The sequence below is a fragment of the Sceloporus occidentalis genome, unplaced genomic scaffold, assembly GCF_023333645.1.
Source record: "Sceloporus occidentalis isolate IW3139 unplaced genomic scaffold, rSceOcc1.0.p SCAF_4, whole genome shotgun sequence".
Taxonomy (NCBI): Eukaryota; Metazoa; Chordata; class Lepidosauria; order Squamata; family Phrynosomatidae; genus Sceloporus; species Sceloporus occidentalis.
In genome coordinates, this window is record NW_028316984.1 from 137,663,891 (window position 1) to 137,690,328 (window position 26,438).

Genomic DNA, 26,438 nt, shown 5'->3' on the forward strand with positions numbered 1-26,438 from the left:
TCACACTCACTAGTATGGCTAGCCTATAACAGGATATATACACAGTGTGTAATACCGTACTCTAAACAGAGTAAAAAGGCAATTGCCATTCTTAGTTTTTTGTGGGTTTTTCGGGCTATGTGGCCATGTTCTAGTAGAGTTTCTTTCTGACGTTTCACCAGCATCTGTGGCTGGCACCTTCAGAGATGCCAGCCACAGATGCTGGAGAAACGTCAGAAAGAAAGTCTGCTAGAACATAGCCACAAAGCCCGAAAAACCCACAAAAAACTATGGATGTCGGCCATGAAAGCCTTCGACTTTACAGTTGCCATTCTGCTAGTTTATCACAGAGACCTGGATGAAAGCTGCCAGAGTCTGATTTCAGAATGAGAGTTCTTTTTATTTCCACAGTCCAAGTCCAGATGGGTGCTCAAGCCATTCTGTTTCATGCAAATGTTGGGAAGGGCATGAGAACAGAACTGGCTTTGCAAAGGAATTTCCCATGCTTACCATGGTTGCTTACTACTACTGGAGTTCTCCATATGATGGCCTTTTTCTCACTACACAATTATAATACTTTGATACCACTTTAAGTGTCATGGCTATATTCCATGGAATCTTGGGATTTGTAGTTTGGTAAGATACCAGTCAGTACTTACTTTCAGGGGAATTACCATGATCATGAAGGTGGTTCCCAGGGTGAGGCTCATCCATTACACTCTGGGTGTGGTGACCCCTGCAATTTCCCCAAATGCGGGACTCAGCTGCTTTATTTATTTATTTAATTTCTATGCCACCTTTCTCCCAGAAAAGGACCCATGGCAGCTCACAGATAAAATTGTTTAAAAATTTTACAATAAAAAAAAATGTGGTAGGGCCTAAGTACCACCAGTCCATAAAAAGACACTAGATCCTGTCTGATCCTGGAAGCTAAGCAGGGTCTGTCTAGTTAGTACTTGGATGAAAGACCACCAATGAATACCAGGTGCTGCAGGCTATATTTCAGAGGAAGGAACTGCCAAAACTACCCTATTCCCCCGTGAATGAAAAGGAACAGATCAGGGATGGGGCAGCTATGGGAGGCAAGTAGTGTTGTGTGATCAGCATTGCTGATGCCGCTTCCTTCTCATTGGAATCATGGTTTAAAAGCCGAGTGTGATAATCTCCTTAGACTCATAAATAAGCTCCCTCCCTGAGTGACAATCAGTTTGCTCTACACTTACTTGGATCCCCTTCTGTATCCAGTAGCTTTCCAATCAGCTGCTCATAGGCAGTGCCCACTTTTGTGCTGCTCTTGCTGCTGCCTGCTGCTACTGTTAGGTGGTACAACCAAGTATCCTTGGAGCAGAAGGGTAAAGAAGAATGAGTGAAACTTCAAAGTTTACTTAATACACTGCAGAACATTTGAAGCATACTTTCAGATGCTTCATTTAAACTGTCACCAGTGTCAAACAGCCAGAATTAATTCTAGCTCTCTTGCTATTGTTTTCTAATTTTGAACTATCAATAGGACAACAAGCACAAGGCTGTTCATTGTTTCAAAACTATAGATTTTATTTCTCAAATATTAAATTGCAGGATTTTTGTACCTGGGAATAGATCGTAATACTTTCCCCATGCAGCAAATTCATTCATTTCCTAACAAGCAAACCTTTCTTCCCAACTATTCTATTACAGTTGGCTTTTCATAACCATGGTTTATGGATTCAACCTTCCATGGCTTGAAAATATTCCCCAAAGACATAAGCAAACTTTGATTTTCCTATTGATTTTATATAAGGGATACCATTTTACTATGTCAATATATTTAATGGGACTTAAGCATTCACATATTTTGTTATCCATGCGGGGTCCTACAACCAAATCCCAGAGGATACCAAGGGACCACTTAATTTTACTGTTGCCATTGAAATGGATATAAATAACATAGGGCCCGAACAGACAGGCAAAATTAAAGCTGCTTTGGGTCACTTTGGGGATATGCTGTTTAAATGATGCATGTGTCCTAAGAGGCCGGAAGCCATGCCAAAGCCATACTCCAGTCCTAAGAACTGGAGCACAACTTTGGCACAGCTTCTGGCCTCTTAAGATGCATGTGTCATTTAAACAGCATACCTCCAAAGTGACCCGAAGCAGCTTTATTTTGGCCTGTCTGTTCGGGCCCATAAACACTGAAGTGTAATTAAACAAGCTCTGAAGGACTGTAAGGAAGTCTTAAAGCTTATATTTGGAAACAGTTAAAGGTCAGATACATCAAGAGCTGTCTTGCACAGAACTCCCTTTCTACTTCAATACTGGGTGACCCTCATTAGCAAGAGTTCTTTAAAATCTTCAACAGCAGTCCTGTTTATGTTCAGGACAGAACATGGGAATCCCCTAGTCAGTATGAAAAGTGCTCATGCTGACAGAGGGATCCCCCCCGCCAATCTCTGGTTCAGTGGTGCTTACTTTCAGTAACGTCTATATTTGTCTACATAGAAGTAAATCCAGTCTTTTTCAATTGGTCTTACTTCTAGGATAGTGCATACATAATTACAGCCTCAGTTATCTTTTCCCATCACAATCAGGGCAGTAAATATCCACATTATGCATTTCTGCCTTCTAGTGATCTCAGATTTCCCTAATGTACATAGTGACCAAATTTTCTTTTGGAGATCTTGGCCAATAATTGGAACCTGCCAACCTGTGGGAGGATTCTATCATGCCCATCACTCTGGGGCATCTCCTTTGCTGATGCCTTCCAGCATGGGAAGAAATCCTTCAACCTTCCAGATGCTGTTGGACTGCAACTCCCAGCATTACTCATATCCTAGCTACGGCTGATGGGATTCTATTACAATAATATCGGGAGGGCTGCACAGAGGGGTCTAGCTACAGGGAAACAAAACTGAGGCACCCCTCAAATAAGAATTCTGGCCAGCCAATGAAACATTTCTTCAGTGCCTGAATTTTCGGAATTGTTGTAACTTAAAACTTCAGTTGAACATTTAGAAATACAATTTAAGCAACCAAAGAAAAAGGGCAGACTAAGTTGCCTAGGGAATGCAAACACAACATATTTATTACTTCTAGGTGCAAACAATTCTCACTCTACAATGCTAGAAATGTGGAGCGTGACAGAAAATTTCATTTGAGAAGGCAGAATTCATACTTGAGGGGCAGTGCCTTGATTTTGCTCTGCTCAGGTCCTGCAAATTCATACACATGACCTCCTTTCTCTTGAATAGGAGTATATTTTGGAATGTTAACCTGAGACTTTATATTGTATTAATTTGTTTTAGATAATGCATGGCTTTTATATTGTGATTTTAATATTGTTATTAGAATTATTGTTGGCAAATTTTATAATCTGACTGTAATCTCGCTTCGATCCACTGGGAGAGGCGGGAAAACATAAATAAAACTTATTATTATCATCATTATTATTATTAATAGAGTCCATCCACCTAGCACAGTGGTTCTCAATCTTCTTAATGCCACAACCCTTTAATACAGTTCCCCAACCATAAAATTATGGTGTCTCAGTTCCTAAGACCATTGGAAATATGTGTTTTCCGATGGTCTTAGGTTACCTCTGTAAAAGGGTCATTGGACCCCCCAAAGGGGTCGCGGCCACAGGTTGAGAACTGCTCCACCTTTCCTAGCATTATTTTTTCCCCAGTGAGTTGTGCCTCCTTATGATGTGGCCAGAGTATGACAGCCTCAGTCTTGCTGCTATAGGATCCATTTGTTTGACTTTTTGGCTGTCCATGGCAACCTCAGCACTCTTCTCCAGAATTACATCTCAAATGAATTATTTCTCTTCCTATATTGCTTTCTTAACTGTCCAGCTTTCTTTCTGAAGAGATACTGTTCTAATCTGTTGCAGCATAAAAAGGAAGAGGGTAAGGGCAAAGGAGAAATCTAGCAGCGCCTTTAGAATCATAGAATCATGGAGTTGGAAGAGACCATGAGGGCCATCCAGTCAAACCTCCTGCCATGCAGAAACTCACAATCAAAGCACCCACGACAGATGACCATCCAGCCTCAGTTTAAAAACCTCCAAAGAAGACTCCACCACCCTCCGAGGGAGTGTATTCCACTGTCAAACAGCTCGACTACATTTATTCTGTCATGAGCTTTTGTGTGGCTTTCATTCCCTTTAGTCCACTTCTGTGCATCTGAAGTGGATTGAAATCCATGAAAGCACATGATAAACTAGTCCTAAAAGTGCTTAGATTTCTCTTTTCCAACATCCCTTTTTCTTTTTATTTCTCATGTTTTGAGTGTGATAGTTACTTCTATGTGACAGCAAATCTCTACACACCTTCTCCTGTTTACTACCAATGAGCAGATAGGTAGGACTTTGCTCTGGAGGGTGAATAACCAGAGTGCAATGTGAAGAAAGAAGGCTCCCACCATTAGTCTCATAATCTTCATCAGAATCACAAGAGCGATCCACTTCTTCCACCTTTGATTCACGCACATACAAATGGCCTAGAGGACACTGAGAAGAGAAGGGAAACATACAGGGTGGAAGAAGTCACAGCCATGAGACATATCTCTATGAAACTATTGCTTCTATTACCAGGCACTTCTAATACATCAGGTATAGTGGAGTATAGCTCATTCCATCTATTTTAAGCGCAAACAGTATTTTCAACCCTGTTCCAGGGTCACTATCTATAAGAAATGGTTACCAACTTCTCTCCAGTATAACTAGTTTGTAGGCAATCTGTTTTAACACCAAGGTGAGCTATTGGATTGTGCAAAATTAAGTCTTAGTGCTGGGTTTTCCTGGGAACATACCTTCTGCACTTTGCCCACTCTAGAGCAGGTGGTTAATTTATCATGTCTGGCTCTCTCCTGACCAAGTGTCACTCCTGGACAAATGCTCTAATCTACCAGATTATTTTAAAAAAGTTTTATAAGTATCAGAGGCAACTTCTTTACCTGAATTACCGAATCCCTTGACTTTTTATAACATTTTGTAAGATAAAGCGGCATGCAAAAAATGAGATTACAAAGTTACAGACATGACATAGCAAGAATATATTTCAATACAAGTATACAAACCAGATCTGGTGATACAGGTTTTGTCACTACTTTCTGGCTAGGAAAACTGTGTCTCCACTCTGTAGCTGAGTGAGCATTACATATGCCTTTAAAGACTTCAAACACTGAGTACCTCTTGCCTTCTGACATTCCTTAAAGTTATTACAAATAACAAATTGCTAATCATATGATTTATATCTCCCCTTTTCCTATAAGACAGGGTCAAAATAAATGTAAGCCTAATATTCCTTAACCCCCACCCCATCCCTGGCTTGGCTGGGGCTTAGTTTTCTATATCCTCTCAGCTGGTGTCCTTTGACTGGCCTACTTAGTGAGTATGCTGACGCAAGAACACTTTGTAGTGTTTAAAACTATTGCCAAAATTTTGTTTATAGCCAGAAGGGTAGGCTGAAATACCTTTATTCTGCATCCAGTAAACTTCTCTGTATAGTATTTTATCTTGGCACAATTCCCAGTTTCCTATCTTATCATTTCCATAGACACATTCAGCAATGAGGACTCCCAGCTGGCTGTCTAGCTCAAGAAGTGCTAATTCAACAATAACTGCCATGGGACAAATGGCACAACAAGTAGCACTGGCAAAAGGCCTGGAGAACAGAAGGAGAGCCAAAAGGAACAGGAGCAGATCCAAACCTATACTTGCTTCTCCAAGCTTATGCCCACTCTGCTTCCTTGGTCTAGCCTTGATGTAATATAGCCAGAGCTCATTCTGTATCAAGTCTATTCCAAAATTCTGCACTTAAATAATAAAGCCATATTGTATTGTCAATCTTTTGTCCCAGATAATTCTACAGCCAAATCTCTGTCCTTTTCTTTCACTGTTGTTCAGCATAACCCCACTTTAAATACACAAATCAGACTAGAGATTCCTATGAATACAGTCATCCCTCCATTTTCATGGAGGATCCGTTCTGGAAACACAAAACCAAACTCACAGATATTCAAGCCCCATAGACTTCAATGGGGGTGCATGCCCCATTTTAACCCCTTCCATTTGCTCCTTGCGAGTAAGCAAGGGTCACAGATCTGAAGTCCATGAAAACAGAGGGGCAAGTGTACATCATGGTCTCTAATAGTTTCATGTCTTCAAAATAATATTAATACTGTTTGAATGTGTAAGAGGGTGTTAATATTTGTGACTAAATAAATAAATTAATTTAAAAATAGGATATAGGCTGTGTTGGTAGGGCTGCTGTGATAAAATGCTAAATACAAGAGAGGAGAAAACATACCTTGTCCTCCTGGTTACGATAATAATAGAAGGTTTTTCCAATCAGGACAGACCAAACCAGCTTTGAGCGTCCATGTTTCACCTGAAGAACAAAGATATTCTCTCACAACTTATTTGTATGGCTCCATTAATACTATTAGAAAGTTAGATAAAGAAGTATCTTTTTGGACAAAAAACTACAATTGCATTTGGTAGAAGACTACTTAAGATCTAGAACAAATTGCTGGTTTTATTATGTGGCAGATTTATGGCAACCCTATTCTAGGATATTCTTGGCAAAATAATTCAGAGGTTTGTCACTGCGTTCCTCTAAAGCTGAGACAGTGTGACTTGCCCAGGGCTAAGTAGGGATTTGAACCTAGTCTCCTGGAATCCTAGTCCAACATTCAAACCACTACATCATGCTATACCAAAATCCAGAGTCAACCTGAAGGCACATAAAAACAACAATTTAAGGTCTAGAAATGAAGGGTATTCTGATTTCTTCAAAATGTTCTTCAGCCTAAATGCTGCTCAGTTTGGTCACATTCCCATTCAGACTTAGGCTGACTTAGGGGGAGGGTCTAGGTTTCAATCCAAAACCCTATAAGGTGCAACACTGTTCCCAAACTTTATCTTTTGTGTGCTTTCCAAACATTAGCCTTCCAGGTGTTTTGAATTTCAGCTCCCAGAATCCCAGACCACTGGGCAAGAAAGCTGAGGCTTCTGGGAGCTGAAGTCCAAAGCACCTAGAGAACCTGAGTTTGGGAATTACTGTAGAAGAAGGGAGGGGCAGTCAAAACACCTCCACCAGCCTCTATCCTGAAGCAGTCCTCTGCTCTATGTAGACACCATGACAAAGAGATGATATTAATTTGGTTTGTGTTTAGGCTGCTAGAATACACTACAAAATTATGAAAAGGTAGCTGTTGAAAGAGTGCAACTTTTCCTTTCAAAATGGATCAGATTTTGCTTCAATGTTAATTCATCTGATCAGCCCAAACCTGAGAGATGAGACATGATGAAATGAGAGAAAAGATTAATCCTTCCAAAGCAGGGTTAGGAATCTTGCAACCCACAAGGCCATTTTTATGAGTCTGTAGGACCCTCCTGAACCTCTTCCTGACCACACTGGGTTGCTTTTGTTTTTGTGTTGCCAAAAAAGGAGACTTACTGCTCCTGGAAACTTCTGTGCATATTCTTTTTTTTAGTGTGCGTGTGTGGCATTTCCTTCAAAAAACTAACAGTGCATCTCTTGTCACTTCCAATTTTGAAATAATCATATCCTGGGAGAGGGTGAAACCCATGGCAAATCCAGTTTGGGTGGCTGGGTGAGCAAAATTGCAGCCATTAAGAATCCACTATAAGGCACATCACTGTTCTATCTTTTCAATGGGTTTAATACTTTTGCATATTCCTAAACCTTTCCTGGCTGATAGCTCATTTTGCATGCTGTTAAGAGAGAAGACTTACAATATCTAGTAGCGTAACTATACAATTACCTTGGTGAGCCACCCTTTCACAGTGGGTTTGGCATCCCTGAGAGGCACCTGAGAGGGACTGGTCACATTCACCTTTAGGATATTTTGAAGGACACGGATCCACTCCTCCAGGATGTTAGGAGAGTCAGCTGTCAGGAAATAGGTTCGTTTTTCAGTGATGAGCTAAAAGTGAAGAAAATGTAATAAACAAAAGGCATGAACAATCAAGTGTGTGAGGGGGAGGGAGGGCAGGCAATGTATTAACTCCAGTAGCATCACTGGGGTGTGTGCAGAGGGTGCAGCCCGCACCGGGTGACACCCTAGAAGGAGGGGTGAGACCCAGTCAGCTCCTCCTGCTCCACCACCACTGCTCTGTCCCCCAGGTGTGCATGCCACTTTGTCCCCCTGTGTTGCTCCATCATTTGCACATGTACTCATCCTGTTCCTCCTGCATGCATACTGCTCCATTCCCCCTGTATGCTCACCACTGTGCTTCCCCATGCACACTCTGTCCCCCATGTGCTGTCCAGTCCTTTTTCTCATCAGGAAAAGCACAGGCTAGCTCAGGGAGAGGGAGCATATGCCATCCCTGTTAGCCCCTTCACCAGTACCCCCAGAGGTCCCCTCCGCATCGAGACAACCAGTGTAAGAACACCACTGTTTAACTCCTGACACTTTCCCCACATTCATTAAAGTAAAATTCCTTAAAGACACTGCCCATAAATTGCCTCAAGACACAATTCTATATTCCTTAGGCCAATATGTCGTGCCCCTACCTCTGGGGGAGGAAACATAGGAGAGGGGAAGTCTGACTTGGAAGAAGAAATCTGACTTTAAGATTCGTACCCCCTCTTTGCAGCATGAAAACTTCTGTAGCCAATTTTTCCTCAATGTCTGAAGCAATGGTATCACTAGGGGGTGCAGGAGGTTCAGAACGCATTAAGGGACACCCTAAAAGGAGCGGGTGTGTGGCACCACTGCTCCTCAAACATCTGCACTTTGGCAGAAATGAGTTGTGGCATTTGCATGTATCTCTTTAAAGTGCTGAAGAGATGGTGTGAGTGAGGTGAGACTCAGTGGGAAGAGAAAGGAGAGGTCCCTGTTTTTTTAAAAAAATAAAATTTCAAATTTCAAAATATAATTTTTAAATTAAAAGAATAATTTTAAAAATATTATTTTAAAACAGCACATTTTACAAAATTTTTATTCTAACCACGTGAAACTGTGTATGTAAATACATTTATTATGTGCATATGATATTGTAATTTAAAGGTATAATTTTAATTTTGCTAGTTGTTTATGTCACAACTATTACCATTACATTCAGTGATATACGGGAACTATGATTTATGAGTAACTTAGTACAAAAACATTACTAAGGATTCTGAATGGGTGTTGTATAGGAGGAGGTCAATGAGAGGGGCATGACACCACGAGTTACCGCACTGGATGACACCAATCCTAGTGATGCCACTGGTCAGAGGGAGGTAGAAAGGAGATATGCCAGGGATATTCCAGGAGAGGATCTACAGCCTTCCCCTGCCTACTATAATTACTGTACCAGACTGGTCCCAAATCAGCAATAGATACAGGGAAGCCCTAGAAATGGTATGGATTAATAACCTCTCGACTCGATTTCTGTAATGCGCTCTACATGGGGCAACCCCTGTACCAAACTCGGAAGCTGCAGTTGGTTCAAAATATGGCCGCCAGGCTGGTCACTGGTAGCTCCAGGGCCAGCCACATAACACCTATACTGGAAGATCTGCACTGGCTGCCAATTCGCTTCCAGGCACAATACAAGGTGTTGGTTGTTACCTATAAAGCCCTAAATGGCTTGGGCCCAGAGTACTTGGAGGACCGCCTCTCCCCATACAATCCGCCCCGCACTCTCAGGTCAGGTGGGAAAAAACTTCTGAGTGTTCTCAAGACAAGATATGCAATGACTGCGCAAAGGGCTTTTTCTGTTGTGGCCCCGCAGTTTTGGAACGCTCTCCCTGAGGAGCTCCGCTTAGCCCCCTCCCTGGAGTCATTTAAAAAAAACCTTAAGACTCATTTATTTCATCAAGCCTTCCCCCACATGTCCTGACTGTTTTGCTCCTGTATACTATGTATTGTATTTTTTAGACTGTTTTATTATCTGGACTGGTCTTAATGACGGATTTTAATGATGTATAGTAGTGTATGGTTTTATATGAGGGATTTTTGCTGTTAATTTTATTTTTAATCTGTGATCTGTATTGTATTATATCTGTAATCTGTAATGTATCGTATTTTCATTTTGTTTTGTAAACCACCGTGATCATAGGAACGGCGGTATATAAATAAAATTTCAATCAATCAATCAATCAATCAATTCCCATTGAAATCAATGGGAAGATATAGCAGGCCTAAAACATTGCTCCTTCATGCCTTTTGAGCACCTCCATTCTTTTTTAAGATGCAATCCGAATACATCTCTGGCATTATAGGCTGAATCAGACCACCACCACAGTCGTCAATTATGTCCCAAACTCAGAATTATTTGATTTTGGACCAGTCCCTCCAAGCCCCACCGAGTCAACACAGAGGCTTCCATGGTGTCAACCTCATAAAAGGCCCAAAAGCACATGTTGGAAGGTATGTTAGAGGGCAGAGAGGGAAAAGAAGTGTTTCTGTTGGATTCCTAGCCTGCATAATTTGCAGTCTTGCTTCCAAAATGAAGAGAAAATCAGATGCCCTTCAGAGTACATCTATTTTCATTCACACTGACAACAACAGGAAGGATTTCTATTAAAAGACAAAGAATCCCACTGAAAAATTATTCAGATGATACTTGCTCCCTTCCTGCAAGAGATTTGTAGGGCTTGGGATAGAATGAATCCTCTGAGGTGGGACAGCTCCATCTGGCTTCTTATCTTTACGATTGCTCCCTTAGACCTCACAAACAATAAACAAAAATCAATAAGTCAGGCTGACCTGGAAAGTGTTGGATCCTTCACCCCGTACAATCTGGCAAGAAGAATTCAGCTCAACCCGCCCCTGTGGCTTGCAGATGACATCACTCTGAGAAGAAAGAAGCAAAAAAGATATAATGATGAATGAAAATGGACAAATGAAATACAGGATGAAAACTCAGTGGAAAAAAAAAACACTTGCCAAGTAGGGAGCTGGAAACCAAGCCCACACAACATGAAAATGTTAGCAATAGGTTTTTTTTAAGCAACGCTGAAAACAGATTGTTTCGATCAGTTATCCATTACAGTTAATGTGTGCCTTCAAGTTGTTTCCAGTTTACAACAACCTAAGGCCTATCATGGCAAGATTTGCATGATTTGTTCAGAGAGGGCTTGCATTTGCCTGCCTCTCAGGCTGAGAGAATGTGACTTGCCCAAGATCACCCTGTGGATTTCCATGGCTGCACAGGAATTCAAACCCTGGTCTCCAGAGTTGTAGTGCAATACTCAAACCACTACTTTATGCTGGCTCATGAATTAGTTGTAAGTGGGGATAAATTTTAATAGGTAGGATTTCTGTAGGTTTTTTAGGAGGTGACAAAGCATGATATAATCATTCTGGAATGTTATCATAAGGGAGAATGAAAAATAAAGTATTGAAGATAAGCATGAATTGTTGCTTTTATTTATTAAAATTGCAAGTATGAATATTTGTTATTAACTCACCGGCGATTTATAATACATGATTTGTCCATTTCTCAAAACAAACCATCGTCTCTTCCATGCCTTTACCTGGTCACCCAGTTTCAGTAAATAACCAGATTTTTCTAGAAGTTCCTAGATAAGACAAAACAAATGCATTTTCCTGATTCCTATTAATCAGTGGGGTTGACTTTCCTAGTCTTCAAGTAGTCCATTTTGCCTGCTTGATATTCCCAAATTGCCTCCAATTTTTCCAGATTGCCTGGAATAGGATGCTGGCAATACATAAAGACCAGAATGTATAGGAATATTACAAGGGTATCTAAAAAACAGTTGCTTCCACGCCATATTGAGCTAATCTTCAGAGTTTTGTCTGCAAGTGCCTCTGCTGAAAACTTGGAATTAACTAGTTAATTAACTCATTGAGCTATTAATTCATTTTTCTAGTAATTTCACTAACTTGCTAGATTACCCAATTAATTATGAAGTTAAAAATATCCTTTCATACATTGGGTTGTCAGAATTTGTTAGGGTGAGTGCCTCCCCTTCTGCAGGATTCAGTAAAACAGGTATGCTTGCTGCCTCAGGAGAAGAATTATTAACATTGCAGGAAAGGTATGCCATAGCTCTGTTATTAGGCAGGATAGAAAGAGAAATATAATTTTCTGAAACCCAGGTTACCTAACACACAACAGAAAAGAAGAAGAAAAGTGTGATTCTTGGAATGGTTGTGTGTGTGTGTGTGAGTGTGCGTTTGGAAATCAAGCCCCTTTAAGAATATCAGGTCTTTTAGGCCTGAAAAAAAGGAGTGGCCTATTAGAAACCTGGTCATTTAAATTGAAGCTGCTACAGATTGAATTTGGAATCACTACTCCTGCTTACAAAACATGTGCTTGAACTGATCTTTGCAAACCTTCTTGATTGGGAGTTGGAAGGCAGAAAGGATGCAGTGACTCAGTTGTGCAGAAACTGAATGTATTGCATAGTCAGAGGCTCTCAAGATATTTCTGATTAAGAATGTACTACTCTTGATCCACTGACTGATCTTTGTAGCTATTAACTTACTACTGCTCTTATTGTAGATCAGTGTCCTCTACCTGAAATATATTTTCCTTTATTAACATTTAACATATGTGTACTAGTTATTTGAAGAATAAATATTCCATATTGGTGGGGGTGGAAAGAAAAGAGATATAGATGAATGACAAACTTAATGAGTCTGTAAGATGCTTTAGTACAGTCTTTCTCAACTTAGAATCATAGAATCATAGAACTGTGGAGTTGGAAGAGACCACAAGGGCCATCCAGTCCAACCCCATTCTGCCATGCAGGAACTCTCAATCAAAGCATCCCCGACAGATGGCCATCCAGCCTCTGGTTAAAGACCTCCAGAGAAGGAGACTCCACCACTCTCCGAGGGAGTATGTTCCACTGTTGAACAGCCCTTACTGTCAGGAGGTTCTTCCGAATGTTTAAGTGGAATCTCTTTTCCTGGAGCTTGCATCCATTGTTCCAGATCCTGTTCTCTGGAGCAGCAGAAAACAAGCTTGCTTCCTCACTATCAAGTATTTAAACAGGGCTATCAAATCACCTCTTAACCGTCTCTTTTCCAGGCTAAACATCCCCAGTTCCCTAAGTCGTTCCTCACAGGGCATGATTTCCAGACCCTTCACAATTTTAGTCACTCTCCTTTGGACACGCTCCAGTTTCTCAATGTCCTTTTTGAATTGAATTGAATTTTTGAACTTGACATTAAACAGACATCAACATGTCCTACGATTCCTGGGCAACAATCATGGGCTTTGTAAACCATGTGGGGGAAATCTAGGTTGGAAGAAAGTAACTTGAAAAGGGCAAAACAAAGAAACAAAAAAGCAAAAACATCTTTGAAGGAACCAACAGCAAAATGTGCCTCTAGGATGAAACATAACAATTTCCATGACATTCTCTATAAATCCCTTGGTGTGTCCCCAACATAATGTTCTAAGCATGTTAATTAATGATAATGCCAACAACCAATTAAACTATTCCAATCATTATTATTGATGATAATGAATTACTTCCCCAAATCTGAACATTTAACATTATCAAGTTGATTTCCAGTTCCAATGTTCTATGCTTTGTCTTCACTCTCAGAAATGATAAGGGCAGTGGCTATGTAGGAGACTTCTCTGTAACAGCCCTCACCTTCACCAGCCATATTCATCTAGAATGCAGCCTGCTTAGTTTTAGACAACATGTTAAGAAATTTAAAAAGAAAAAATATCAGTCCAGGCTTCTCATGCTGAATAAAACCAATGCTTGAAATTTTATTTATTATTCTGTTTTACTTATTTCATCACATCTATTTTTAGGGAGTGCATTTTAATATTGTTATTCAATATATAATTGCACATAAATGAACTTGTATAAGCTACCTTTTAAAAAAAATATCTGTAAGTGATGTGTACATGTATGTATTATATTACATTATACTGTATTATATTAAGGTGAAGGTAATCCTTTGACATGAATGTCTAGTCATAACTGACTGTAGGGGGTGGTGCTCACCTCTGTTACTAAGCCAATGAGCCAGCGTTGTCTGAAGATGACTCTGGTGGTCATGTGGACAGCATGACTGCACCTAATGCTGTTACCATAATAGTACCTATTTATCTACTTGCATTTACATGCTTTCAAACTTCTAGGTTAGTAGAAGCTGGGACTAGTGATGGGAGCTTATCCCATCATGCAGCACTTGGGCCTCAGAATGCCAACCTTCCAATCTTACAATTGTCAGAATTGGCATCTTAACCACTAAGCCACCACATCCCTATTATATAAAATATAAAACAATAATAACTCTGCAACTAAGTAAATCCGATACATTTTCCTGTACCCAGCCAGAAATCATACAAGTCCTGCTTTAAGAGGACAGAGAAGTTTTTTGTTGTTGTTAACTGCCCTTGAGTTGATCTCAGCTCATGGCGACCCTGTGCATGAGACATCTCCAAGACTCCCTGTCCTCCACAACTCTGCTTAGTTACTGTAAACTCAAGTTACTGCTAAGTGGATATTTATTTTACCCTATATATTTCATGTTTATATCTTGTCCCTAAGTGAAGATCTAGGTGGACACATATCTTACATTGCATACTCCACCGTCAATGGAATAGGATGAGGTCCGCTGGAGTTTGTGCTCTGGTTCAGAATAGTCTTCATCCAAGGAGTAGGCATCAGGGGGAATGGCATAGTCACTCTCTGAGCTTAATGAAGACATAGAGGCACCTGCTGGAAATAAGTTTAAAAATGGAAAACCTGTATGATATTTCAAAGATATAGTCGTGTTAGTCTGGAAAATTAGTATGCAAAGGGATCTTGTATCCTGAGACTAAATGAAAGAACGAAGTTGGTAGCATGACCTTTCGTAGACTTGAGCGTACTACCTCAGATCCATGTATATTTGCGGAAGTAGGGTAAAGTCCATGAAAGCTCATGCCAGCAATGTCATTCTTTCAGGTAGTCTCAAAGGTCCCTTTGCATGCTATTTCTTTGTGCTCTTTAGGCCCCATTCCCACTGGTTTATAACGCGGATCAGGACGTGAATCATGGGTGCATCGTTCCCATTTGAGCACGCATTTGATCCGCATTGCTCCAATATCATTCCCATTGGAATTCGAATCTGACTCCCATGTGACTGAATTATCTTGAAAAAACCCAAATCAGTGGTTGATAAACCAGTTTAATTTAACAGTGCATTTTCAGTGAGTTTTCCTGTGCCTCCTGAGTCTGATTTGCGGCATATGAATGGGAACGACAAGGGTGTCTGATTTGGGAACTTGGGGATGGGAGGAGCAGTGCTCAAGGGGCTGGCCTGGGGGTGTCACCCACTTTGTTCTCTTTCCTGCATTAAGGGTGCAATTTCCCCTGTTGGCATAGCCTTTCCCCTGGTGGAGTGGGAAGCAGGGTAAGGTGAGCACTCTACACTGACCTCCAAACGCAGTAAAGATTTTACACCCCCTGCAACGTCCCCCCTGCTCCACATTCATAGACCGAGATGTCAGGAGAGCCATTGAAAACCATTTTAACTATTCTTTTTTCTTTTTTTGCCTCTGTCTGAGCGCCTGAGCAGCAGATCGGCTTTGCATTACATGCCCCCCAGACAGCCCAGGGAGCAGTGGGGGAGGCAAAGGGATTTGGGGTGAATAGAGGCTCCTTCTCTCTTTCCCAGAGGGACTATGGGAAGACACAGAAGAGCCTGGGACCCAAAGGGATTTGGGGCAAATAGAGGCTCCCTTTTCCCTTTCCCAGAGGGGAAAAGCACCTAAGCAACTGATTGGCTGTGATGTCAAGAGCATTTGACTGACAGCTGCTTTTTTAAAAAAGAGGTTCCGGAAGGGCAATGGGAATGGGGAGCAAAATAATCTGCTTCAAATTACCACGGGGAAAATACCAATGGGAATGAAAACAGGAGTAAAAAAACCCGGGTCTGTTTGTACCCGTTTTTAATGGGAATGATGGGTCAGATTCGATTACGACTCGGAAAAAAAATCCGAGTCAGAATCACAGTGATATACATCACATTATATGCCCAGTGGGATGGGGCCTTTATAGGTATAGGTACACTTACTTGCCAGAATCCCGTTGAGCAGTTACAAATTCATAGTTGCTACATATTCACAATCCCTATGTTGCTCCTAGTTTAGGGGCTTTGTAAGGACTATGAAAGTCCCCCAAACCCCACTTAGCAATGAGCAGCCCAATTTCCTGTTGATTAAAATGCAACTTCCTGATGTTCTCAACCCCCCCTCATGCGAGTGATTTCCAGCACAAAGAGGATTTGCCACAGTGGTTCTTTTTCAGCCTGTTGCACTAAAGATCACTCATGTGAGGGGGTGGGAATGTCATATAGTCCACTCCTTGGAAGGAGAATGGACCCCTACAGATTCCAACAGTTGCTTACTAGTATGTGTGATTTGAGAGGACTTGCCAGAATCCACTATGTAGTACTGTAGTTGTGGTGCTATGCAGTATGTAATAGTTGTGCAGGATTCTGCAGACTATCTACAGTGCACATTGTTAAGTGTACTTAATAACTACAGTTCAGTCCTATTTATATCTATGTAGAAATAAACCCCATTGAATTTAATGGGACTTATGCCCACTAGGTATGTGGGTTTAGGACTTCAGCTCTAAGGGTTGGTTCTATTTTGATTCAGTTGAAAATTAAGCCTTTAATTATTACAAGCAGGAATGCCTCCATTGGGAAATGTTGTGCTAGAGATTAAGGTGATTTAGTCACATGGGACGTTACGCTTAGAGACGTGATTTGAAATTTAAAAACAAGTCTGTCATAATAAGTGAGAATGTGTGTTCACATATCTGTCTCAGCCACAGCTCTGAGAAACATAAACACTTGGAACTTGGCTAAGGGAGTTTTAAAAATGCATACCTGTGTGTGATTTTCTTTTTAAAATGGAATAATTAATTTTTGTTTAAATCTGTCTGTAGCATGCAGTGCCACCTGCAGTTCCTAGGCAGAATATGTGTATAACTTCGCCTAAAGGCAAAGGTAAGTGTGAGCCTCAGATACTGATTTTTCCAGACGACTCATAGGCAATTTCCCGTGGCAGTTCTTTCTCCGAAGTCCCCAACTCTTCAAACAGTTCGAAGAAAGAAAGAAAGTTCTGCTACTTGGTAACAGTGGGAGTGAGCAATAAGAAAAGCTGAACAAGTATAGGGAGGGGAGACAAGAAATTTGGGCAGAGAGAAAGAGCAGTAGCAAAATAAACTTCAGGCTGGTCTGGAGAAAGAGAGGAGGTTCTCTTGCCTTCTAAGGTAGGAAAGGAGAGTGACCAGGGGACAGGTAAATGGAACAGCTATGTAGATTGAGAGAAATGGAGAAAAAGAGCAGTAAGGGAAAAAGTGCAGGGTGGGAAAAGAGAAAAGAAAGAGCAAAGGGATGGAGGACCAAGTGGTTTTAATCCCAGAGAAGCTGTATACTTCTAGAATAAAATTAAAATAAAACTCCATCTCCATGATCTCTGATGGTTGTTTTGCACAGACTTGATGTTGCAATCGTCAATGGATGAACATGCCTGAGAGAGCTCACATTTGTTTCACTTAATGAGTCCAAACTAGCAGAGCAAAAACAATTAGAACAGGGATGGAAATTACTACAATTGCCTGTTGTGATAAGTACAAAATACTCATAGACAATCATTGTTGAATCAGAAGCTTCTGTTTGCAATTTATGTCCTGCATGAGTGTAACTCATTTTTTTAAAGTCTATTGTTCTCATGGAATTCAGCACAGAGGTAACTACCACTCCCTCTGCATGAAGGAACGTCAAGCTATGCATGATGTTTGTCACACAGCATGGTATCATATAGCTGATTTTTGTGAAGCCCAACTGGGACCACAATTGTGTGGACACAGCAGGACTTTAGCCCTTTCCCCCCATCATGGTTCCAAATGGAAGCACTCCCCAGCTGGTATTTACTATGGAAGCAGAATATATACTTAAATCCAAAACAGCTAATACATTAATTTAGAATTTCAAAAGTTTTTTTAAAATGTACATCTTGTATTATAAATATAAAAGTATAGATGCAACCTTTGACAGAAAACAACCAATTTATTACAATTAACAACAGTATAAAACTAAATTTGGATGCTGATGGCTTCTGGGGGTTCTTTGAATATTCCTGCATGTCCCTGAGGAGAAGGGAGGACTGGATATACCACCAGTTCATCAACTAAATCATGGCCTTCAGTGCATATAGAGTGGACCCATTCTGTAAGAGGGAGAAGTTATTGGGGCAACAAAATAAACTCATGGCTGAATCAACACAAAACTACAAACATTATGCCTGATGAAAAAACAAAACAAAAGATGCATGACATTAGGGAGCAGGAAATGGAAAACTACATGCTGCCCTTGCTGATTTTGTTGTGAATTTTTAATCACATGAGTGTACCGGAAAAATGTTCCAAATACTAGCAAGATATGGACTCTGCTTTTGGATTTTGAAATCCCTGAGACAAGGGAGAATATAGGTAAGGGGTGGGAATAATACGACCTTCATTGCACTGCAACTCTCAGCATTCTTCACCTTTCACTATGTTGGCTAGGGTTGTTGGAACTGGTGGTCTAACAACTTCTAGAGTGTTATACAATTCTGACTTCTGGTATATGTAAATGTCTGTAAACATTTACTCTCCATAAGGTACAGAGCTGGTAATTATTACTTACATGGGATGCAAGATGATCCCAAGACTGGTACCTAACTTATGCTGCAAACATAAACATACCTAAGTGGGAACAGAGTTCAGAAAAAATTACATTTTTGAGGCCACAACTCCCTGAACCCTCCAACCAGTGTGGTCAGTGTGAAGTCCAGTCCAAAAACGTAATTTTTCTGAGATCTTCTTGGGAATGAATTCCACTGGACTTTCTGAGCAGAAATGCCTGTGACTGTACCATCTGAAGATTTCACTGCTGTAACATAATTAGTTCCGCATAATAGCTACATTAGTTTGAACTGCTGCTCTATGTAGAATTTTTCAAAAACCATTTTAAATATTATCTTCCAGCAATTCAGCAATGCTGCATTTCCTTTGTTTTACCTCGTTTCACTGCACGAGGACTGCCTGGCATGCTTGTTCTTCTGAGTTCAGATCCTACATTGGAGGTACCGATGCTAACATGGGAGCTGCAGTCATCATCAGAGCCCGAGGACTCATCCATGAAAGGAACGTTGCTGATTTGAGTGGCTTTCTGGAAAACAAGCTTCTCACATTAGGATGAACAGAAAAATTGGCACCTCAGTGCCACACAGATGCCACAATGTGTGCAGAATTAGCGTAAGGGAAGTGGTTAGATTGTTTTGGCTCTGCACTATGCCTCTCTTCCAAAGCAAGATAGTAGTTTATCACACAGGCTTTAAACAGTGATTAACTTGAGAAAACCATGCAACTGACATTAAAACGCAATTAAAATGAGTTTAACACAAGAGAAATTATCCTGTGAATAACCAGGGAATAACCAGGCAATAAACAGCAAAAAGTCAGGAAAATCCCATGAATGATTTGTTGCTGTTTCTTGCCCGGTTATTCATGAGTTAATGGCACTTTAATCACATTTCACCTTGATGTCATGTGAAACCCATTAGCACAATCATGTGATAATAAAGCGTTATTCACAGAATATCACTTTGAACACGATGTCGAGTGAAAACCATTAGTGCAACTGCAGGATTATCATGAGTTAATCACCATTTATACTTCCAATTGTCCCCCATGTGATAAACTCCATAGTTCCAATGCATATTCATCAATTCTCTTCAAGGATTCCAAATAATTTTTCCTTCAATTTCAAATACTGTACAAATATCATGTGCAGAAGAAAATCAGCACCACTCTCTTGTACAGTGGACCCTTGTTATACACTGGGATTTGGTTCCAAGATCCCCCGTGGATAACAAAATCCATGTATGTTCAGGTCCCATTAAATACAATGACATAACAAAATGGTGTCCCTTATAAAAAATGGAAAATCAAGGTTTGATATTTGAAATTTATACTTTTTAAAAACATTTTCAAATCATGGATGCTTGAATCCGTGTATAAAAAATCTGTGTATAAGAAGGGCCGACTGTACCTTACAGTTAATATGCATTCGGCTGTTGCTAGAGTCTTCCTGCTACCACATAACCAGAAGAAGCCTTTTTTTTTTCCTTTTTAGAAAGAGGCTATCATGAAATGTCAGAATCTGCCATGATGAAAAATATAAAGGGATATAGTAGTAGTGAGTTAGTGATATGGTAAAATGGGGATAGAGAAATAGAGCTATGGTTTACTAGAGCAAAGTACAGGAAGGGAAGGCAAACAGCCGAGAGGTATGTAATTCAATTGAAACGCAAAAACGGAGAGAGATGGAGAATGACTGGAGCAGTTAGGATATATGGCTCTGTTATGTCCTGAATGAAGAAGCGTTTGATGGTCAACAAAGTCTTGGGAAAGATGGGTTGATAAGGAGTTAGGAAGTGGGGCAGTCAGTTAAAAGACTTATTTGATATGCTAGAGAGGGGATGGGCTGGGGGCTGGACAAAGTGGGTCTGGAAGAGAATTCTTAAAATTTGGGATATTTTAGAGCACAATTTAGATTTGACTCCAACTGGTCTGAAGCGAATCATTGTTTTGTAATCCAAATAAACTGTCAGTTAATCTCACTGCTATGTTTAATTGGCTTTTCAAATCTTGGTTTGTGAATCATTACATCTGCCCAATTAGCCAATACGCCCAATATTGTTCTGATAATTCTGTATGCAGTTAGAATTTAGATGTCCAAAAACCTAAAAAAAAACCCCTTCATAACAATTTCACACTTCTGTATGTGTTCTTATGGGCTTACCCCCTCTCTCATTGTTTCCCTTAAAAGAAGAAATAATTCCTTACCCCTTTTAGCATAGTGTAGACAGGTACTGTGACATTTCTGTAAATGTGGCAGGTGAATGTCCCAGGGGATGAACAGGTTAGGAAATTTGAAGCTGAGATTATTTACATGGGGAAAAATGATATAATAGAAAAAGAAGAAACATCAGGGTTTTTTTTAATAAAAAAAAGAAAAACCAGCATATTTTAATAAAATCATATTTGAAAATAACTGTGCAAAAGAAGCTATAGCATAAGTTTTGGTACACTTGGACTATTTCCTCAGATGGAATTGTTGCAGACCATGTCTGCGAAAGCGTATGATACTTCTTCTGCACATTTATCTCAAAGATGCTACAAAATCCCTTTGCATACTGATATTCCCAGTTAACATAGTTATGCCTCCGAATTCTGTTAACAAATACATGCATAATTAGTTAGGACTGTATGGAGAACATGGAATCTTGATTAAAATCAGCAATTGACCATGAAAGTTTTCAGCTGTCAGAAAAATTTAAATGGAGCCCATTTTTCATTGTGATGTAAGGATTTAAGAAGGGAATAGAGTTTTATGTTATTATCAGGTGATTTCTTATATTTCATTTGCAGCAAATTAAGGGCTGCATTCATGGAGACATAATGTATAGTAAATACTACTATTTCTGAATAATTAGCTGTAAGTTGTGCATTATAATAGTGTAAAATGGGCTTCAGTGGAGTGACAAATCTGTATCCACCACAATGAATTGCATGACTGAATGCTCTTCTATTCAAAATAAAATCCTTCCACATACAAAGAGAGAAAAGTCCTAGCCTAACCTTATCCTTGATGTTCTAGTTTTTATAGACAGGGCTGTGTGTGCATGCATGTGTAAAAGTATTCAGCAATTGAGACCTGCAGTCTGAAATGGTATAGCTCAGACATAAATTTATGATCACATGAAGTAGTGTACCTACTAATAAAAATGTCTGCTGTTGATGGCTATGGGAAGATGATTTTTTTTGCTCTTGTTTTTACTGTTCCCTCTGGAGAAGAAGCAATATTCCTGTCTTCATTATCACAGCAGAAAGATTCCTTTCCCTCTTACACAATACATATACAGAAAGAAAATCCATGTCTCCCTCTGCAGGTTTATTTTTGAAAAAGGTAACATTTCATCTGTGATGCAGCTACCGTCCAGTGTAGTGTTTCCCAAACTTTGGTCCTCCAGGAGTTTTAGAGTTCAACCCCCAGACACCCCACCAAGCTGGGCCAACAGTCAGGAATTCTGGGAGCTGAAGTCCAAAACATCTGGAGGACCAAACTTTGAGAGCCACAGTGGATCACTAAGCAGGATCACTTTACCTATGTTTTAGTGAAAAGAAAACATGTGGGTGCAAATGTATGAACTTTACCTTCTTTAAAAATGACCAAATGTCCTTTATTATGAAGTATATGCATACTGTATAAATGCAGTATAAATTCAATTAATAATACATTTATCAGCAAAAATCCTTGCTTGATCAAATGTCTGACAAGATACTATATATGATATCCAGATAATATCTATGGTAAATAGTCATGAGTAGAATCTGTTGGTCAGGTGTGGGTAGTACTTACTTTGGCTAGAAGAGTCACTCCCAAGAGCCACTTCTGAAAGTCTCATGCCAGACTTAGCTACTGCATAGATCCGACTCTCCTAAAATATAATAAAAAGATTAAAGAAAAAGGGCAAACTAAAAGTATAATTTACTGTTGTTTTTAGACAATTTGGGCTGCTTTGTCCTTCTTCAAGCACATTTACCATAGTCCTGAAAGTTACCAGCAGCTGAACAATAAGCAGGTATCAAGAGTGGCATAAAATTATTAACTGCTTTTCTATAGGAAAGAAGATAAAATGTAGGTACATCTACATTTTAAATGGAGAAAGAATTTGTTTGGTGGCAGCAGTGCCACCAAGTAAATTCTCTTTCCAGTTAAAATTTGACAATTTGAAAACAGACCCAAACCCAGCCAGGTTGACTGCGTCTGAATGCACTCTTTACATTTCTGCTGAAGGTAAATGGGATTTGCCCACAATATTTCAATCATCCAACATCCTCTGTGCAGTTTCTTCTCTTTCTGTCACCAGACAAAGACATTCCTATTTAGACAGCCTTTTGGCCATGGGTGAAGTGGAAGGGATTGTTAAAATGATGGGAGCAGTTGAATTTTAAAAGAGTTTAAACTGTTTTTAATCTAGTTTATTTATTTGTTTGTTTAATATACCACATTTTTCCTAGCATGGGACTCAAGGCAGCTTATAAACTGCTAAAACATTTAGTGATGGTGTTAATGTGCTAGATAACGGGCTTTTTTAAAAATTGTATTTTAAAATTGTGATTGATTTTAGCTATATTTTTCTTTCATCTGTCTTGTGAGTCTCTTTGGGTCCCAGACTGGAAGAAAGGATGAAAATAAAACAAACAAAACAAGATGACCTCGTTCTGGTTACAAAGAAACTGGTGGATCTAATTTTTAAGCTTCAAAACATTAAAAGTGAATTAAAGTCCCAAATATTATTTGGATGCACACAAATTTACGAATATGCAACCATAGCAGCACTCCCCAGTCCTCAAGAAGGTTGGGGAATTCTCTAAATACAATTGAATGTGTTGCAGTGGTGGGGGTCCTCTGGAATTGACTGGAGGTATATCCCCCTATAAATTATGATCTGGCCCAGTGAGTAGGGAAATCATGAAGAAAGAGCTATTCTTACTAGCTGAGCTCAGAAAGAAAGGGTGGGAGGAGAGAAGCTGCAGTTGCCAGGCGTAAAGATTAGGCCCTTCTCACCTTGAATAAGGTGATAGGATTTTCATGTATCTATTAAGACGGGACAAAAAGGAAACATTCTTACAGTGGAATTTCTCTTATGCATTTCCAACTATTTTTTATTTATGGCGCCAAGATTTGCTTCCCAGGTTGCTATACTACTGAGCAGCACATACAGAACAGTTCTACAATCAGGTCCTGCACTAGTGCCTCTAGATGCAAATAACTTTTAGTGCACTGGATACATGTTCAGTTTAATATATAATGCTAGTGGTGTTTTGTTTTTGTTTTTAAAGATTTTGGAATTAAATTGTGATTTTGTTTGCCATATTCATTTATGATCGGCCCCAATGAATCTAGAGGGAGGTAGAAGCCCCTTCCTTCAATCAGCAGTGGTGCACCCAGAAAGCTGACCTAAATTCAACTAAAATTCTGTCTTCCTTACCCAGGATGGAAATCTGTGCAATGGAGGAGTGGGCGGTTTGCCTCCTGGTTCCAGGACTCTGGTTTCAGAAGTGTTGGTCTCCTTTCTTGAACAAGACAGCTGATGCATCTCCACCAGACAGTCATCTGTCTCCATCTTCTCTGCTACCTCTTCATCGATATCTGTCTCCTCCACTTCTCCTTGGCAATGAGCAGTGGCTCTTTTAGGCTGAAAAGTGCTGATCTCAATGTTCACCACATGTTGGAAGCAATCTGCTCCTGACTGTGGTTGGCTATAATGCCTCTTGGCTAATAGGATGCTGTCTCTTGGATTGCTTGGAGTTCGTATCTTGGGGAGAGTCATGCTGCTGCCTAGTCCACCTTCCTTCCTTGGAAAATGGGAGGATATTGACATGATGGATTTTTGCAATTTTGGAGATGAGACTGTCTCTGAGACAGAACTACTGCAGGTGTTTCTCATTTCCACAGAACAGGATGAGTTCAACCTAGGGGTGCTAAACTCAGAATTCAGTCCATCTGATTGCTTGTACAGGTTAGATACTGTCTTCTCTGCAGCACTGGTAGAGCTCTTACATTCCTCTAGAGGAGATGGAAAAGTTAATGCGTCACAAAATTTCACAGCCTCAGCTTTGTGTTTTAATGATGTTGTGCAGAACTGGGACTCTGCTGTGGAAACCAATTCATTCACTGAAGAACTATTGTTATTTGTGGAGTCAGAGATAAGCTTCAGTGAGCTTTGAGAAAGCACCGATTTATCAACCTCATCTGCTACACAGGTGTTATCCATGAAGACCACACTTGCTATATATGGAATTCCTTGCGTAGACACACCCTGACATGTCTGTTTGATGTCCACAGCTAGAAGTCTGGAATCTTGGTCTGGATTCTCAAGGAAGCATGAGAGTGGGTCTCTAAGCAGTCTGATATTACAGCTAGAAACAGACTCTTCAGATGGCGTGGTTATCAGATCTATAGTATGGGATTAAAAAGTACACAGAACTTTTAATTGGATGCTGTTTGGCACAGCGTTTTAAACAATTATGTAGATCCATGCACTCTTACACACTTACAAAGACAATGTTTTCTTTATTTTTACTTGTCAGATTGCCATGCTGAGCAGTGGCATGGAAGATAAGGGATTATGCCTTGGTTCAAATTAGCCCCTCAGTTGGAGCCTCTAAATTGAATCAGACACAATTCAATTGTACTGAGACAGTACAATTATGTGAAGGAGGCAATGTATCATTCAGAGCTGTCTGACTAGTGGCATTCTGGGAACACTTAATACCAGGTTATTATAGCAACTATCTCATTCTGTCAGAACAGTCAGAACAAATGAGGACAACAGACATATACTAGGATATCCTTAGCAATCATATAAGATATGTGAAATTTGAAGCTTTTATTTGTATATTAATTTTGAGTTGCTAGTGAATTTTGAAACTTTCTCATTGTTGTGTGCCTTCAAGTCGTTTCCAGCTGAGGGCAACCTTGAGGTTAACTTATCACAGGGTTTTGTTTTAGGTTTTTTTTTTTGTTTTGTTTTTTTGGCAGATTTCTGCAGAGGAGGTTTGCCATTGCCATTTTCTGAGACTGAGATAGTATGACTTGTCCAAGATCATCCAGTGGGTTTACATGGCTAAGCCAAGATTGGAACCCTGGTCTCCAGAGCTCAGTGCTTAAATCACTACACTATGCTGGCTCCCTGAAACTTCCTGGTTCTTGTATTTAGAGTGTTACAGTCAGGATCAGAGCTCCATCATCCATATCAGAGGGATCAATATATTTGCCAGCGAGCATTAGTTTCTATCATTTGAGCTAATATGGTGCCGTATTTAGAGAATTGATGTGAAATTTTGTAGATCCAGACTCAAGTCCTCCCTAAGCCATGAAACTCAATGGGTAACTTGGGGCCAATCATTCTCTCTCATCCTGACCTATTTCACAAGATTACTATGATAATAAAGTGGGCAGGAAAGAAACCACATTCATCACTCTGCATTGATTTCAGATAAGGCTGGATATTACATAACTAATAGAAATAATAGCAATAATGTTAGGATGTGGACATTTAGAGACATAAACAGACACTGATGTATCAGTCAGTGGAAATCATGAACACAATAGACCACTAACATGAAAAGGGATGATGGGAGTTGTAGCTCTTCACCTCTGGCTCGAACTCACCACCTTGTTACGCACCGGCGCTGACCAGTTTTGGCCAGTGGTTAAAGCTTTGCTCTAAAGCAGCAGAGTTACAGAGAACAGGCTGAAGACCCTGACAAACTCTCCAAGCCTTCTCACTCTTGCTTCCACAGAAGTCTTCACACTTCTTCAGGACCCAGCTGGCTCTTGTATCTTCACCCAAGACACCAGACAACTCAGTAGTCTTATATAAAAGATCTACTTTATTCTACTATATACAG

General features: G+C 40.0%; 1 protein-coding gene across 4 annotated transcripts in view; it reads right to left on the reverse strand.

Annotated features, from left to right (window-relative positions):
• The window catches only part of PLEKHH1 (pleckstrin homology, MyTH4 and FERM domain containing H1), a 74,756-nt gene that overhangs the window by 21,088 nt on the left and 27,230 nt on the right, over positions 1-26,438 (reverse strand). For 3 of the 4 annotated variants that reach the window (XM_089521712.1, XM_089521709.1, XM_089521711.1), the window contains 11 exons: positions 24,014-24,981; positions 22,378-22,456; positions 20,802-20,893; positions 18,972-19,122; positions 14,491-14,633; positions 11,388-11,498; positions 10,684-10,770; positions 7,747-7,908; positions 6,267-6,347; positions 4,286-4,465; positions 1,203-1,317 (listed from right to left, as the gene is read on the reverse strand). In XM_089521712.1, the coding sequence (XP_089377838.1) occupies positions 1,203-1,317; positions 4,286-4,465; positions 6,267-6,347; positions 7,747-7,908; positions 10,684-10,770; positions 11,388-11,498; positions 14,491-14,633; positions 18,972-19,122; positions 20,802-20,893; positions 22,378-22,456; positions 24,014-24,981 (2,169 nt within the window). The remainder of the gene's footprint in view (positions 1-1,202; positions 1,318-4,285; positions 4,466-6,266; positions 6,348-7,746; positions 7,909-10,683; positions 10,771-11,387; positions 11,499-14,490; positions 14,634-18,971; positions 19,123-20,801; positions 20,894-22,377; positions 22,457-24,013; positions 24,982-26,438) is intronic. The other variant, XM_089521710.1, reaches the window with a different exon arrangement.